The sequence below is a fragment of the Ctenopharyngodon idella genome, chromosome 20 (genome assembly GCF_019924925.1).
Source record: "Ctenopharyngodon idella isolate HZGC_01 chromosome 20, HZGC01, whole genome shotgun sequence".
In the NCBI taxonomy this organism is placed as follows: domain Eukaryota; kingdom Metazoa; phylum Chordata; class Actinopteri; order Cypriniformes; family Xenocyprididae; genus Ctenopharyngodon; species Ctenopharyngodon idella.
This window is the reverse complement of record NC_067239.1, coordinates 26,668,716-26,685,125: the sequence shown is the minus strand read 5'-3', so window position 1 is coordinate 26,685,125 and position 16,410 is coordinate 26,668,716. Positions and strand designations below refer to the sequence as shown.

At 37.0% G+C, this 16,410-nt stretch overlaps 1 protein-coding gene across 3 annotated transcripts in view; it reads right to left on the bottom strand.

Annotated features, from left to right (window-relative positions):
- The window catches only part of fam184ab (family with sequence similarity 184 member Ab), a 131,299-nt gene that overhangs the window by 52,829 nt on the left and 62,060 nt on the right, over positions 1 to 16,410 (bottom strand). For all 3 annotated transcript variants that reach the window (XM_051875504.1, XM_051875506.1, XM_051875505.1), the window contains exons 7-10: positions 14,345 to 14,467; positions 10,251 to 10,412; positions 9,571 to 9,692; positions 5,523 to 5,673 (exon numbers count right to left, since the gene is read on the bottom strand). In XM_051875504.1, coding sequence (XP_051731464.1) covers positions 5,523 to 5,673; positions 9,571 to 9,692; positions 10,251 to 10,412; positions 14,345 to 14,467 — 558 coding nt within the window. The remainder of the gene's footprint in view (positions 1 to 5,522; positions 5,674 to 9,570; positions 9,693 to 10,250; positions 10,413 to 14,344; positions 14,468 to 16,410) is intronic.

Below are 16,410 nucleotides of genomic sequence, written 5' to 3'. Positions count from 1 at the left end.
GAGAGTCCAGAGAATTGTCCTGCACCAGTTTCGTTCCGATCGGGCGAAAAACCTAGGACTAGTTTGCAAAAGTAGGTTTTTCAAGTATTTGCGAATTATTAATGAACGATTTGATTGACAGCATTGGTTCATGAGGCAAAGTTGTTCAGCATGAGGGGGTCTATCAAATGATATGCATATTGTGTGGATCTGTGAAACACCACGTGATTACTGAGGCATAAAACTCGTTAGCGACAACTAGTGGCCGATTTCTTTCAAAATTCATACAGATCTCTAGGGCCATGAGTCGAACATGCCCACCGAGTTTCGTTCCGATCGGCCTCCATTAACCTTGTCTAATAGGAGCTCAAACTTTATTGGCCGATGGCAGCCACGTTTTTTGAGATACGCCAATGTCCTCATAGACTATCATGCCCCCTTGGACCAAGACACTGCATGCCAAATTTCAAGTCAATCGAACTAACGGTTGCATAGTTACAGCTGTTTTCAATTTTTTTTAATGTTATAGCGCCACCTAGTGTCCAATCGCCACGATTTTTTTATCGTGACCAAAGAATGAGCCCCTACATATGTGTACCGAGTTTGGTGCAAATATCCATATATATCTATATCTTATAGCCATTTTAGTAAAAGTGGCTCCTCCCACACCCTACGTTTTGGCGCCCCTTAGCGACCGTGAATCAAAATTTCAACTTTTTTTTGATAATTATTGATATTCAGACTCCAGAGAACATTTCTGCACTGGTTTGGTTCCGATCGGGCGAAAAACCTAGGACTAGTTCGCAAAAGTAGGTTTTGGATAAAATTCAAAATGGCGGAAAAATTTGTACACCGGAAATGAAATCGGAGATATACATTTTGTTTGTTTTGAGACAAGGATTACAGTGATATAAGACTTGAGTCTACGACAAACGGTCTATGAGTTATGAGCCGTTTTGTGTTTTTGATCACTGTAGCAACACCTATTGGCCAATTGGGGTCATAACTTCTGAGGTTCTCCCCAAATTGAGGACTATCATCTGGCAAAGTTTCAAGTCTCTAGGCCTTACGGTTTGGGCTGCATGATTCGTTTTACGGCGGAAGAAAAATAATAAAAATCCTTACAATTACTATAGGGTTTCAGCACTTCGTGCTTGAACCCCTAATAAAATAATTGTGAACAGAGGCATGTTATCTGTCATAATAATAGACATGGACTAACATGAAACAATCAAATCTGCATCAAACTATGTAAAAGAAATGGTGCTTGTCTATACAAAACTTGCTACCATATTGCCAAGATGTGGGTGGTTGTCATATTGTGTCACTATGTGGTTGCTAGGGTTTTCTGTTGCTGGCTGAATTCAAAATAGCCCACTGCCAAGTATCTGATATTCTCATTTCTAGATGTCCCTCTTCAAGCAAAGCAAAAACCGCAAGACTAAATGTTTACAAACCCGATTTCAAAAAAGTTGGGACACTGTACAAATTGTGAATAAAAAAGGAATGCAATGATGTGGAAGTTTCAAATTTCAATATTTTTTTCAGAATACAACATAGATGACATATCAAATGTTTAAACTGAGAAAATGTATCATTTTAAGGGAAAAATAAGTTGATTTTAAATTTCATGGCATCAACACATCTCAAAAAAGTTGGGACAAGGCCATGTTTACCACTGTGTGGCATCCCCTCTTCTTTTTATAACAGTCTGCAAACGTCTGGGGACTGAGGAGACAAGTTGCTCAAGTTTAGGAATAGGAATTCTTGTCTAATACAGGCTTCTAGTTGCTCAACTGTCTTAGGTCTTCTTTGTCGCATCTTCCTCTTTATGATGCGCCAAATGTTTTCTATGGGTGAAAGATCTGGACTGCAGGCTGGCCATTTCAGTACCCGGATCCTTCTTCTACGCAGCCATGATGTTGTAATTGATGCAGTATGTGGTCTGGCATTGTCATGTTGGAAAATGCAAGGTTTTCCCTGAAAGAGACGACGTCTGGATGGGAGCATATGTTGTTCTAGAACTTGGATATACCTTTCAGCATTGATGGTGCCTTTCCAGATGTGTAAGCTGCCCATGCCACACGCACTCATGCAACCACATACCATCAGAGATGCAGGCTTCGGAACTGAGCGCTGATAACAACTTGGGTTGTCCTTGTCCTCTTTAGTCCGGATGACATGGCGTCCCAGTTTTCCAAAAAGAACTTTAAATTTTGATTCGTCTGACCACAGAACAGTTTTCCACTTTGCCACAGTCCATTTTAAATGAGGCTTGGCCCAGAGAAAACGCCTGTGCTTCTGGATCATGTTTAGATATGGCTTCTTTTTTGACCTATAGAGTTTTAGCCGGCAACGGCGAATGGCACGGTGGATTGTGTTCACCGACAATGTTTTCTGGAAGTATTCCTGAGCCCATGTTGTGATTTCCATTACAGTAGCATTCCTGTATGTGATGCAGTGCCGTCTAAAGGCCTGAAGATCACGGGCATCCAGTATGGTTTTCCGGCCTTGACCCTTACGCATAGAGATTGTTCCAGATTCTCTGAATCTCTGGATGATATTATGCACTATAGATGATGATAACTTCAAACTCTTTGCAATTTTTCTCTGAGAAATTCCTTACTGATATTGCTCCACTATTTTTCGCCGCGGCATTGGGGGAATTGGTGATCCTCTGCCCATCTTGACTTCTGAGAGACACTGCCACTCTGAGAGGCTCTTTTTATACCCAATCATGTTGCCAATTGACCTAATAAGTTGCAAATTGGTCCTCCAGCTGTTCCTTATATGTACATTCAACTTTTCCGGCCTCTTTTTGCTACCTGTCCCAACTTTTTTGGAATATGTAGCTCTCGTGAAATCCAAAATGAGCCAATATTTGGCATGACATTTCAAAATGTCTCACTTTCAACATTTGATATGTTATCTATATTCTATTGCGAATAAAATATAAGTTTATGAGATTTGTAAATTATTGCATTCCTTTTTTATTCACAATTTGTACAGTGTCCCAACTTTTTTGGAATCGGGTTTGTAGAAACGTAATAACACTCCTCACGATTTGAGGCATCAATAATGTGCGTAGCTTAAATGGTGGGGAAGACTTATGCTCTATGCCATAAAAAACGATAGCGATGCTTGCCTGAGGTTCCTGCGGTTTTAAGTGGATTCTGAATGGGAACTTGCATAAGGTTTCAAACTGAGAGTTTGAAATGTTTTCATCGCAGTGTCATTTTTCAGCCTGTTTTCTTTTTTCCAAACTCTAGACAAGTAGACCATGGAAAAATAATTAGCTATAAAACCAACTGCAGACACCAGGAGGTCAGTGAATGGAGCTAATGAATATCTGCTGGATTTCATCAAAGCTGAAAACGATCATTATAGGCATCCGGAGAATATATGATTGGCGAGTACTGTATATATATATATATCACATAACCTGCAGTTTAATAGCAAATCGACTGATTTGTAAGCTATAATGTGTCTTTGATTACTGTATAACCCGGACAAACCTGAAATAAAGATCATAAGAGATAAATTAAATATCCGTAGAGGCACTAGCAGTTGTGGAAGTGGACACTGTACCAGATACTAGAGCTAAATCCCAATTTGCATACTGCATCTTATTGAAAGCCGAATGACAATAACTATAAGTACGTGTTTGACATACTATTTCAATTGGATTTTCAAAGTATGGGAGAGTGACGTTCAATAAATGCACTGATCACTGATGACTTAAAATTATTCAGAATAGGACAAAACAAGCACTAAATTAAGCTAAAACAACTAAAAATACAGATATTTCTCAGTATTTTTTATAATGAATATTTATAATGAATAATGGGGGGAGGGCTTTAAGTCAAAAAGGTTGAGATCCACTGTGCTAAAGGGACATGGTGATGGAAAAAAAACAAACAACAACAAAAAAAAACGAGACGGGATAAAAAAAACAAAACAAAAAGTTTCTCAATGCTTTTGCTTTCTCTAGCAAATGTTTGTGTTCTTCCGAGAATGAAAAAATGAGTTCTTTGCGAGTAAGTCCAAAAGGTTTGCAAGGCAGCAAAAAGGTTTTGCAAGTGAACGCATAGTTTCTTGGGGGAACACAAACATTTGCGATAGAACGCCAAAGCATTGAAATATATTTTTTCCTCCCATCTCACATTTTTCCCATCACCTTGTCCATTTAGCGGCTCACAAAATGCAATCCTTTAGCACCTCTAAAAATAACAGACAGCTACAAAATTTTAAAACAGTTCTGAATGAGTTTGTTAAAATAACTTTCTAGCGCAGTTTTTGGTTTCAGGGCCAAACTTTTATTTAGAATAAATCAAATCATACGTTGTTGTAGGCAGTTATCTCTCAGAAAAAGTTGCATATGATTTTGGATTGTTTGCGCCCTGATTTGATTATAATAAAAAAAAAAAGCCTCTGTAGTTCCTGTCTGTACAGTATAAATGCAGTAGTGACTCTGAGCCAGCAGAAATGAGTATTCAGCAATGAGTATTTTCATATGAAAAATGAAAAATGGGTAACCCAGGGATACATCTGCAATAACTCTTAATATTAAAGTGTGGATCAGGGGTAGATTTTCAACTACTGCTGTATTTCACTGATGCTTTTATCCATTTAAAAAGTGTCTTTGGGGTTTGCAGTTTATTAAAACATGTATTCCCCATATTGACTTGTTTGTCTGGCTTACTGTAGGTTTACATGTAGTCTTTTGTTACTATTAAGATAAACTGTGCAATTTCTCAGCCACATTCTTCAACAAACAAAACTGCAAAAAACAATATGAGGTTTTCTGTACACTCTCTTCATCTGCCATTGGTCAAATAAACACATAGCGCCATCCCAGATTTGAATAACTAGTTAAGCCAATGTTGCTGTCTTGGTCTGGAGAGGATGCTTAAACAAACAGTAAGGTCAGTAAGATTTTTTTTCATGTTTTGAAAAAAGTCTCTTAAGCTCACCAAGGCTGCATTTATTTGATTAAAAGCACAGTAAAAACAGTAAAATTGTGAAATAATATTATAATTTAAAATAACTGCTTTCTTTTGAATATATTGTAAAATGTAATTTATTCCTGTGATGCAAAGCTGAATTTTCAGCAGCATCATTACTCCAGTCTTCAGTCCCACATGATCCTTCAGAAATCATTCTAATATGCTGATTAATGAAATAAAAACATAACATTGATGAAAATCTGTAACAAAACATTGATAAATAAATTGATATTGACAAGAAAAGTAGCAAGTAAACTGAAAATGCAATAAGCATGATCACATATTAAATATATAACTTTGATTTTATCATTATTTTGAAACTGAAAATCATTTTTCACTATCTTGACTGTTTTTATTATTATTTTTGTAGGATTGCATTTATTTATTTACATTAATATAAATTAGTTGCTCAATCGATTGATCAATTTGTTTTATACTTTTCTTGAGTAGCACAAAATGGCCCCCATAGGTTTATCACAGCAGTCTCAACATCAGAAATGTTTGCAGTGTTAGTAGTTGCATTAATGTGTTTCTGACCTGCTCTAGGAGGTCCTCCACCTTCCTCTGCCAGCTCTCTCTGGCGGAGCACATCTCCTGATCTTTATTCTGTGCCAGCTGGGTGAGCGCTGACCTTTTATTCTCCTCATGCTCTTCACGCAGTTCCTCACGCAGTTTCTTACACTCTTGCCTGTGGACACACACACAAAGATACACACTAATGACCATACTGTTTAGTGCTTATACATTTTTTGCTGAGACCTTTTGACAGAAATCTGATAAAAACAGGACAGGTTTGGTTTCTGGTGTTGCATATATTTAAATATAAAAGCACATAAATAAAGCTCTCAACTGGGTTAGTGGTCCGTTGATCATTATAGGCTGCTAAATGGGCCGGCCCCCATTCATATGCTCCGCAGATCTTTTTAAAGTACCTACATTTCTCTGCTCCGCAGCAGCGGAGGTCACAGAAGAGGTTAACCGCCACATTATGTGGTGTAATTGCTGGACGTCATGAGAGTGTGGCGCTGGGCTTAAATCCATGATTATTATGTCTGGGCTTTAGACTGTTCTAAAAATGCCCAAATAACAGTCAGCACGGAGTACCGCACACACTCGGAGAGACACTGCGGAAACCTTTTAAAGGTGTGAAATTAGTCTTAATTGCTGCTTAAGAGGAAATGGAAGCTGTAACGGGGTCCGGGCACCTTAAAAGCCACCTGAGACCACAGCAATAAGCACTGAGACGTGAATGGATTTTTAAAACACATACTGATTTATCTTTTCAATTCTGGTTGCAAAAATCTCTAAATGATAATATACTGCAGAACAGCATTTATTTACTGTAAAGCATCATTGGGGTTTACAAGGTGCGATATAATTATAAAAATATGTATATTTATTATTTATTCATTCAGGATGAAGTCAGCATGAACAATGTAAATATAAATGACTTAAATATAAATTTCTATAATTGCAAAAGGGAAAATGCATATCTTTAACTATGCATTTTTAAAGATTTAATATTACATTATATTATATAAATGTATAAATATCAAAAACATGCCATGGCATGTATTTTAATTTAATAAACATTTATGTAATATAATATAATATACGTATATTTTCTTTTACATTTTTCAAAATTTTAAAAATCACATTTTTGCCTTTTACTCATTTAAAATGGTAGTTCATTTTAAGTAGTCCTGCAGTCTGACAAAAACATTTTTAAAGATACAAAAATTTTCTCAAATATAATATAATATAATATAATATAATATAATATAATATAATATAATATAATATAATATAATATAAATACATACATTATTCATAATTATGAAAAAGAATTAGCAAAATTCTGTATAAAATTGTTTTAGATGAATACAGCATGTAACGTTGCAAAATAACTTTCAAAATTATTCCAAGTATGCATTATACGACAAATGAATAGACAAAAAGCAAAATTACAAATTGGAGTTATGGACAAGTGGTTAGACATGTTTTATAAGTGGCATGTTCAAATCCAGCCTAGTCGTATTCAAACCCATCACTCCTCTTTCTTCCAAACATTTAAGAGTATGGTAGCCAGAGGTTTTTCAGACATCTGGGGAAATTTTAATACAGTTCTGTCTCTAAAATTATTGCTAAGTCAGAAACGAACAAACACTTAGGAACTGACTCATCCAGTCATGTGGTGCATTACAAGAGGAGGTGGTGAATTAACCAGCACTTCTGCTCATCAGATGTTGCTGTATGTGGCTTTATAGCCTTTATGTACCTTTAGAAAGAGTCCATTTGTCTTCATAAATGATCTCAGTGCAAAGCTGTCAGTGCAGCAAACAAAAATCAAATAAAGAGTTTTGATTTGTTGCACTCGGCACACGCATGCTTGCGATATCCAGACGGCGCTGCCTCGAAGGGGAGGATCCATCTGGAGTTTCTATGAACTTCATCGTGCCGTGCAGCTGTAAGCTTAATTGCACAATGTAAATCCAAGTGTTGATAAAGAAGTCAGTGATGGTTTAAGACTGAAAAAATGCAAGTGCCTGTGTCTGATAGATTGGCCTGATGATGAACAAACCCTCTTGCAACTCTGGCAACACAAAGTCTGCCAAACATTTGTCCTCTGATGATGCTTGAATATCTTTTCCTGCATTGTTAAGAGAAATACATGCTTATAAACATGACACACTGAGGAAAGCGGTCTGTTAGCATCATTAGCAGCCCGTTAGCATTTCATCCATTGTCACATGGAATTTCTACTGTAAAATTCCTTTTGTAAAGCCAATCAATACTTTTTTCAATGGACTAGACCTCTTAAAAAGTCCATTACATAAGTCCTCAGCACCATAAATGATATTAATTGAGATCATTTCAAATTTAGCTTAGGATTTGTGAAGTAATGGAAGCTCCTAGAAATTCATAACAGGGGTCTCTTAGAAAATGAGGCTCTCGACCTAGATCCAACATCATTACCAGCACTTATTTTGAGCAATAACAAGCTCTATATTGGTCCACATTCCCCAAAATAACAAGTTTAAGTCTAAATATCATGCTCCAGGGCACCATCCTGAGCAAATGTTGTGGAAAATGAGCTACAGAGGATGAAATCCAATAAATGCCTTGTTGATTTGTCGTTTAAGCATGTTGAGTGCCTGCTTAGAGCCCATTCAACTTCAACCTTCCCAGTTAGCTCATTTTTATCGTTTTCAGGGGATATTATAGTGGTGAATTGGTAACTTTGCAAAACTATGAGCACACAAATGTTCTTAATGGCCTTTGTTTTATTTCAACTCAGACTTATACTAATGACCTATTTGTCTTTTTCGAAGGCCCATGATATTAAGCACTGGTTGTAAGCATTGCTGATAATGAATTAGGCAGACAGTGCTTTCTGAGGCAATGCCAAAACACTTACAGCTGTTGGGAACTTTACAGGGTATATAAGTCATAAGCTGTGTCATAAGAAGTGCCTTGCTTGTTGACAAACCATTTACACGGACAGTTCAACCACAAATGAAAAAAATCATCGTTGAAAATGAAATGAAAACTCATCGTTTACTCTCCTTCATGTCATGGGAAAAAATGGTCAGGTTATTTAAAATGTTGATTTAATGACTTACATAAGTATTCTTTTACATAATTACCCTTCCACAACTTTTTTATTTCCAAAAGTTTTAACACTGATAACACCAATGACCAATAAATTAATGAATAAATAAATAAATATTATATGTGAATATTATTATTGTTATTAATTATACTTCACCCATAAAACAATCAAACAAACTAATAAATAAATACATGGATTTTTAATTATTATTATTATTTATCTTACATTATAAATTATAATATAAGTTATTATTTAGAATACAATTTAAAATACAATATATTATTAATTACTTTTTTATTTCCTTTTTTGCACAATTGTTGGACCTTGCACTAATGCTTAAAACATAATTATTAAAAATATATAAACAAACAAACAATTGTTGGACCTTGCACTAATGTCAAATAAATAAACAAACAAAAAAAAAAGTATTTTTAATTTTTATCTATTTTACATTATAAATTATAACAGATTATTTAGAACACAATAACTACATTTTTGTTATTTGTTTTTTTCACAATTGTTTGGACCTTGGCTTGCACTAAGTTTAAGCTGTACTTTTTTGTCCAAAAAGGGAAATCTGTCTAATGTTAAAAAAACAAGTAAAGGCACAATATGTAGGATTTTTGGATTAAAATATCCAAAAACCACTAGAACAATGTTACATATTTTGTTGACCTGTGTACATACATTATCCCAAATGTTTCCAAGAATGTTTAAATCCAGAGAAATAAGCAATTTTTAACCAGGACATGGACATGTCCGACTTTCTGTGCGTCACCTATCAGTGACGTCATTTATATGGAGATTTTTTTTTTTGACTATTTGAAGTCTTTTTAATGACTGAAAATTTAAGGGACATGTTTGTCCCCATATTTTGGTGACGACCCTTATTCGACATGGTAAGTAAATGTCTCTGAAGGCACATTTCCAAGAACTCTCTCTCTCATGTAACATAGAAACATGTGCTCTTACCTGAGTGTCTCAGTCCACTTCAGCTCGAGCTCCAGGGCCATCTTATCCATTTTGAGCTTCTCTTCCTCTTTGGTGGAGATGAGTTTGGCATCATGCTGTTGTTTCTGAGTCTCCATCTCTCCCTGAGGAAAAGATCGAGAGCGAACATTAGCTCTGATGAGCCATTAAGCGCATGACCCGTAATTGTGAGGTCTAACACGCGGCACTCAGGACGAGAGGGAGGGCTCTTCTTCACAGCTATCAATCATACTGGGGCCAGGAAATGGAAATCCATTTTCATTTCTCAACTCACTCAGTTTTTTTCCTCACACACACACACTGATTCATTATGCATGGTCACTCAGAGAACCTGTGCTTCAGGTCAAGGACACAGGAAAAGGAACCATGAAGAGGCCTCTCTAATGAAGTGTCACACAGGGGCCAAAAACGCAGGTGGGTGTAATTCAACAGGGCACCTATTACACATCTCAAAATTATGAACTCATTGCAGGTGTTTTTAGAAGCTATTCATGGTAACTGAGAGCAAAAGCAGTATATATATTTTTTTTTAAAATGACCCACATCACCTTTAATAAAAAAAAAATGTCTGCAAAGCTGGCAGCATCGGCTGAGCTACATGACTTTAAAGTATGAAGTCCCATTCTTATTTTGTTTTTAGAGTAATTGCATTGGTAATAGACCTGAAGGGCTGTTAGGAGGTTGCTGGTCTCTCGGAGTCTGGCTCGTGTGGCATCCAGCTCTTCTAGAAGCTTCTTCTGGGCGTCCTTCAGATTGGAGATGTGTCCCTCAGCAGAACCGAGCCCCTGCTCTCCCTGCTTCACCAGCTCCTGGAGTCGACTCACCTGAGGAACAGTAGAAGTTACTTGCTTTTGAGCAGATGCTTGGTATGTTCTCTGTGTTATGGACACTGTATGAATGAGGCAAGACTTAAACCAACTATTTAACAGGTCTGGGTCGGTTCTAACCGCATTCTAAGCATTCTAACCGAAATGTAACCTCTTACATGACTGATCTGAGATGCTTTTCATGGGCACTGTTAAAAGTCTCTCACATTCTTAAAGTTCGAGATGTTGATGTTATCATGTTTCTAAATCAACAACTCAGTACCCTAATGCACATAAAAATACTGCACAACACATAAATATTGAATGATTTAGTGCTTTTTAAGACTCAACTCAACCATTTTGAAACAGCCTTCAAGTGGGGAGCATGGCTAAATATGTACAGTAGCTTAGGTGGATAATTGGTTTCTAGATGGTGCAAGAAGCTGGTCATTATCTGGTCATCATCTTCGACCAGCAACAAACCAGCAACCAGCTGGTCATTACCAGCTTATAGGCTGGATTTTGGAACATACTCAATGATTAATGAGCTAATGACCAGCTTAGACCAGCTAGAAACCACAGATACCATACAATCCGAATTCCGGAAAAGTTGGGACGTTTTTTTAAAATTTGAATAAAATGAAAACTAAAAGAATTTCAAATCACATGAGCCAATATTTTATTCACAATAGAACATTTTACAGAAATTTTATGCACAAAATGCAAATGCATTTCAAATTTGATGCCTGCTACAGGTCTCAAAATAGTTGGGACGGGGGCATGTTTACCATGGTGTAGCATCTCCTCTTCTTTTCAAAACAGTTTGAAGACGTCTGGGCATCGAGGTAATGAGTTTCTGGAGTTTTGGTGTTGAAATTTGGTACCATTCTTGCCTGATATAGGTTTCCAGCTGCTGAAGAGTTCGTGGTCGTCTTTGACGTATTTTTCGTTTAATGATGCACCAAATGTTCTCTATAGGTGAAAGATCTGGACTGCAGGCAGGCCAATTCAGCACCTGGACTCTTCTACGATGAAGCCATACTGTTGTAATAGCTGCAGTATGTGGTTTTGCATTGTCCTGCTGAAATACACAAGGCCTTCCCTGAAATAGATGTCGTCTGGAAACCTTTATATACCTTTCAGCATTCGTAGTGCCTTCCAAAACATGCAAGCTGCCCATACCGTATGCACTTATGCACCCCCATACCATCAGAGATGCTGGCTTTTGAACAGTTCAATCAGTGGTCTCCCTCCTCTTTAGCCCGGAGGACACAGCATCCGTGATTTCCAACAAGAATGTCAAATTTGGACTCGTCTGACCATAGAACACTTTTCCACTTTGAAACAGTCCATTTTAAATGAGCCTTGGACCACAGGACACGACGGTGCTTCTGGACCATGTTCACATATGGCTTCCTTTTTGCGTGATAGAGCTTTAGTTGGCATCTGCAGATGGCACAGCGGATTGTGTTTACCGACAGTGGCTTCTGGAAGTATTCCTGGGCCCATTTAGTAATGTCATTGACACAATCATGCCGATAAGTGATGCAGTGTCGTCCGAGGGCCCGAAGACCACGGGTATCCAATAAAGGTCTTCGGCCTTGTCCCTTACGCACAGAAATTTCTCCAGTTTCTTTTGATCTTTTGATGATGTTATGCACTGATATCAATTAACTTAATTAGTTGCTAGATGTTCTCCGAGCTGAATCTTTTCAAAATGTCTTGCTTTTTCAACCATTTGTTGCCCCTGTGCAAACTTTTTTGAGACCTGTAGCAGGCATCAAATTTGAAATGAGCTCATTTAGTGGATAAAAGTATAACATTTCTCTGTTTAAACATTTGTTATGTTATCTATGTTCTATTGTGAATAAAATATTGGCTCATGTGATTTGAAAGTCTTTTAGTTTTCATTTTATTTAAATTTAAAAAACATCCCAACTTTTCCGGAATTCGGGTTATATTTCAAAAAAGATACCATCTTAAAATGGATCTAGCAAGTCCAGAGCTTCATTTTCATTTAAGAAAATTGTGATGGGCTTATCAAGCATGACTCAAAAAGTAAATGAAACCTGGCTAAATTGAATGATAGGTTAATAATCAGTGATGCTGCTTCTCTTCAGGGGTCTCCTTGGCCCATTTGCAGCTGTGTCTAAGTTACAAGGGACCCAGCCAGATTTGTGTACTGCAAGCCCATTAAACCACACTGAGACTAATGAGATGATAAACACATGACACTGACATCAATCACCTCCTCCCTCTGCTTCCATGCCTTCCTTTCTACCTGCTAAACCACTTTCACAGAGACAGCATAAGGTTTTGAAAGAGTGGACAATACTAAGCAATGCAGCAGTTTGCTGTAGTTTAAACAGCAAGAGTTCCAATGACTATGTGGATTTACACGCACCCTTGTAATGCGATTATAATGAGATTTAGGTGATATTGCGATTAAACTTTATCTCATGTAAACACAATACTTTGATCAAATTGATGCAATTAAGCTCATAACCGTAGTAGCCATAATTATAGTCAAACATGTGGCGTATGCTGATTTTAATCGCAATAAGCACTTTAATCACATCTATTCCAATCTGACAAAGTGCACATGTACATGTGATGTACACGGACGATGCTGTCATGAGGCAGTGTTTAACTCCACTTTTAGACACTCGCAAACTTCCAAGCACTTCCCCTTGGGGGAATACCCACCGCCATTTTGAAGTGCGTTCAACTTCGTCAAGTGGACGAGGGAAGTTTATGTGAACAGACCCTCGATTCCTCGATTTTGACCGAGGGAGTCTACTCAACGTGTACACTTCAAGCAGATCCATAGACCACAAAACAACACAACTGTAACGTCACAAAACAACTCGCATTGCTTACAGGGCGTTCCATTTAAGGGACAGCTTTACAAGGGTTCCGCCAGTAGTGAGCACTCATGCATGTCATTCACATCCAAGTGAACGAGACGGAGGGAGGTTAGCGAGGGAAGGGCATAAAAAAATGGACTTAAAGGTGCAGTATGTAATATTGACTGCTAGTGTTTGAAATCGGTACTGCAGTCCGAATTCAAAATATTGGAGAGAGTTGTTTCCCCCGCACCCTTCTCCTCAGACTCGACGCGGGTTGCCTGATTAAGGACACGCAACAGGAACGAGCACAAATGACAGTTGATCAGCTAATGTATTTGCATTTTAATATGCCTCTGTTCACAGAGCTTTTTAGATGGATGCCGAGGCTTTTTAGGTCGGGTAGAATCTGCGATCTCTGACCCAGTTGGCTGCAATATGCTGTGTTTTCTGCCAACTGGCAACCCAGAGTGTCAAAATACTATTGAGTAAATTGGCAGTGGGCGGGATCACACAGATCAAAACAAAAACAGACATTCCGACACCGAACGCACATTTCAAAGTAGAATAACTGGCTGCAGCATTGTTTTTCAGAGAAACAAGTATGTGAACTTAGCAGTTAGTTTCCTAAATATCTACAAACATATAATGGTATTTTTATGCTTTAGTACAGTCAAAGAAAAAATTACATACAGCACTTTTAAATGCAGCTTGAGCTCATGTTGACAGCATTGTGCGACATGATGGTCGAAGACACCGAAATGAATACATTTTAGGCGCGTCACCGCAAAAAACAAATAATCCATAGAAATGTTTTGCAAGTAGATTAAAGGCCAGTAACACATCTACAGAACTATATGTGAGTTAATCATTTGTGCTGTGCATTAAGGTATGTGAATAATGGCGGTAAAAATAACCACAATTCTTAGCAAATAATCAAAATAATGAAAACTGCATGTACAGCAGTGAAGAGGTTTGCTGCGATTAAGTCTTTACTCTGATTATTAGAAATAATTACATTATTGGTGCAGTTGTAAATAGTCCATGATCAGTGTTTTATTGATTATATATGGCCTGAATGAAGGTTTCAGCACATTACTGTACCTCACTGTTGGCCATGTTGAGTTTAGCAGTGAGCTCCTCTCGTAGATTGTCCAGTTCCTCTCGCAAAAGGGTCTTCTGTTCCTCTAGAGAGTTACGTTCCTTCTCGAACTGATCCTCCATCTCCTATAAATCCAACAGAACATGCTGATTACAAATGACGACCGCTTACAAACATGTGAGAAACAGTTTATATTACTGGAGATAAGACAAACATGTGTTTGAGGAATTGTATTAGTCTATTACTTCACATTTTGAAGTTATAGGTCACCAAAAATTGAAAAATCTATCCTTTACTCACCCTCATGTCGATCCAAATCCATACGAGTAAAGAATCTCATACAGATTTGAAACAACATGAGGGTGAGTAAATAACGTCAGAAGTTTCATTACTGGATGAACTATTCCTTTAATCATGATAAAATTCTTTTTTAGGCTGTGGCATTTTGAAGGCATTACTGTCTGGAACTTAATTTCAAACATGTCAGGGTAGTGTCTTGGAAAATCCACTTAATATCTGTCTCAGGAAGTAGGAAAAAATAAGATGACAAGATTTGCAATGCAAAAACAAGGCATGAGAAGAAATTAATAACTATATATTATTCATAATAAGATTCTTCAGCTTTCTAGACCTCTCCACGAAAATAATAATACAGAAACTAATCATAGCCATCCTGTGACATTTACAAAATGAAATGCAATTTTTGATTGTGTCCTGCCCACCACAGTCAGAGAATACAATGGGTCTTATTATTGCGCTTGCAAGGTAGTATTGAATTAATATTCCTCAAATATTCTGGTTATACATCCTAACTCTAAGAATTAAACATCTGCAATTAATTCAGCCTGAGCCACTTAATGTGCAGAATTCAATAAACATTTTGCAGATATTTAAGATTAAAGTTAGAATATCTCCTATTGACTTAGATTAATAGAATATTTCAGCTGATATTATAGTTTTTTTTCTTTCTTTATTTATTTCTTTATTTATTTTTTAATAAGGCAAAAAGAAGCATGAAATGAATATACATTACCATTCAAAAGTCTGGGGTAATGTTTTTGAAAGAAGCCTCTTCTATTCACCAAGGTTGCATTTATTTAAACATTAATACTGTGAAATATTACAATTTAAAATGACTATTTTATATTTTAATATATTTTAAAATGTGATTAATTCCTATGATGGTAATGCTGAATTTTCAGCATCATTACTCCAGTCTTCAGTGTCACATGAAACATTTATTAATATGATCAATGCTGAAAGAAGTTGTGATGCTTAATAGTTTTGTGGAAACCAAGATACATTATTTTCAGGATACTTTGAAATATAGAAACATTTATTTAATTTATTTGCTTATATATATATATATATATATATATATATATCCTAACATACATTAAAAGAAATAGCCGAGCAATAGATGTTGACAAATTAAAGATGACAGAGACAAGATCATCTTTCCCGCTTATCTCAAAGAGCAGCGGCGCGCTCCTTGCACATGTTGATTAAAGTGAAGTCCACAACGAATCAAACCCACGTCGCTTCATTTCTGTGCATATTCATATACACATCACCTAAAAGAACAGGCAGTGAAAATCCTGTGCGTATGCGGGCGCGTGGGCCTTGAGGAGAAAGAGGTCTTAAGTACGCCTGTTTAAAAAATTGATGGTTAGCACAGACGAGCAAATGGGCTGAGCGCTCAGTATAGCCGGCAGGTGTGCATAATTCACTCCATCCCCAATTCAAGGCACACTAATATGCAAATGGAACCTCTTGAGAGTCCTGGTTTTGCCTCAGTGACATAAGACACGCGTTAAGATGGTAAAAATGGATCCGTGCTGTGATCCATGTCAAATAAAGTAAAATCCAGTTGTGATCTCCCTCCCAGAAAATATAAAATTCAAATCGCACACATGCGATGCGTGGAGGTTTCCAAAATAAAGATTCTTCTAATGCTACAAGGTCTGTCATCAGAGTAGTGAGTCACCAAACGCACTATGGACACACACTAGAAACCGAATGCGCTCTGGAAAAGAAAGATAAAGAAAGAGAAAGAGAGAGTGGAAGG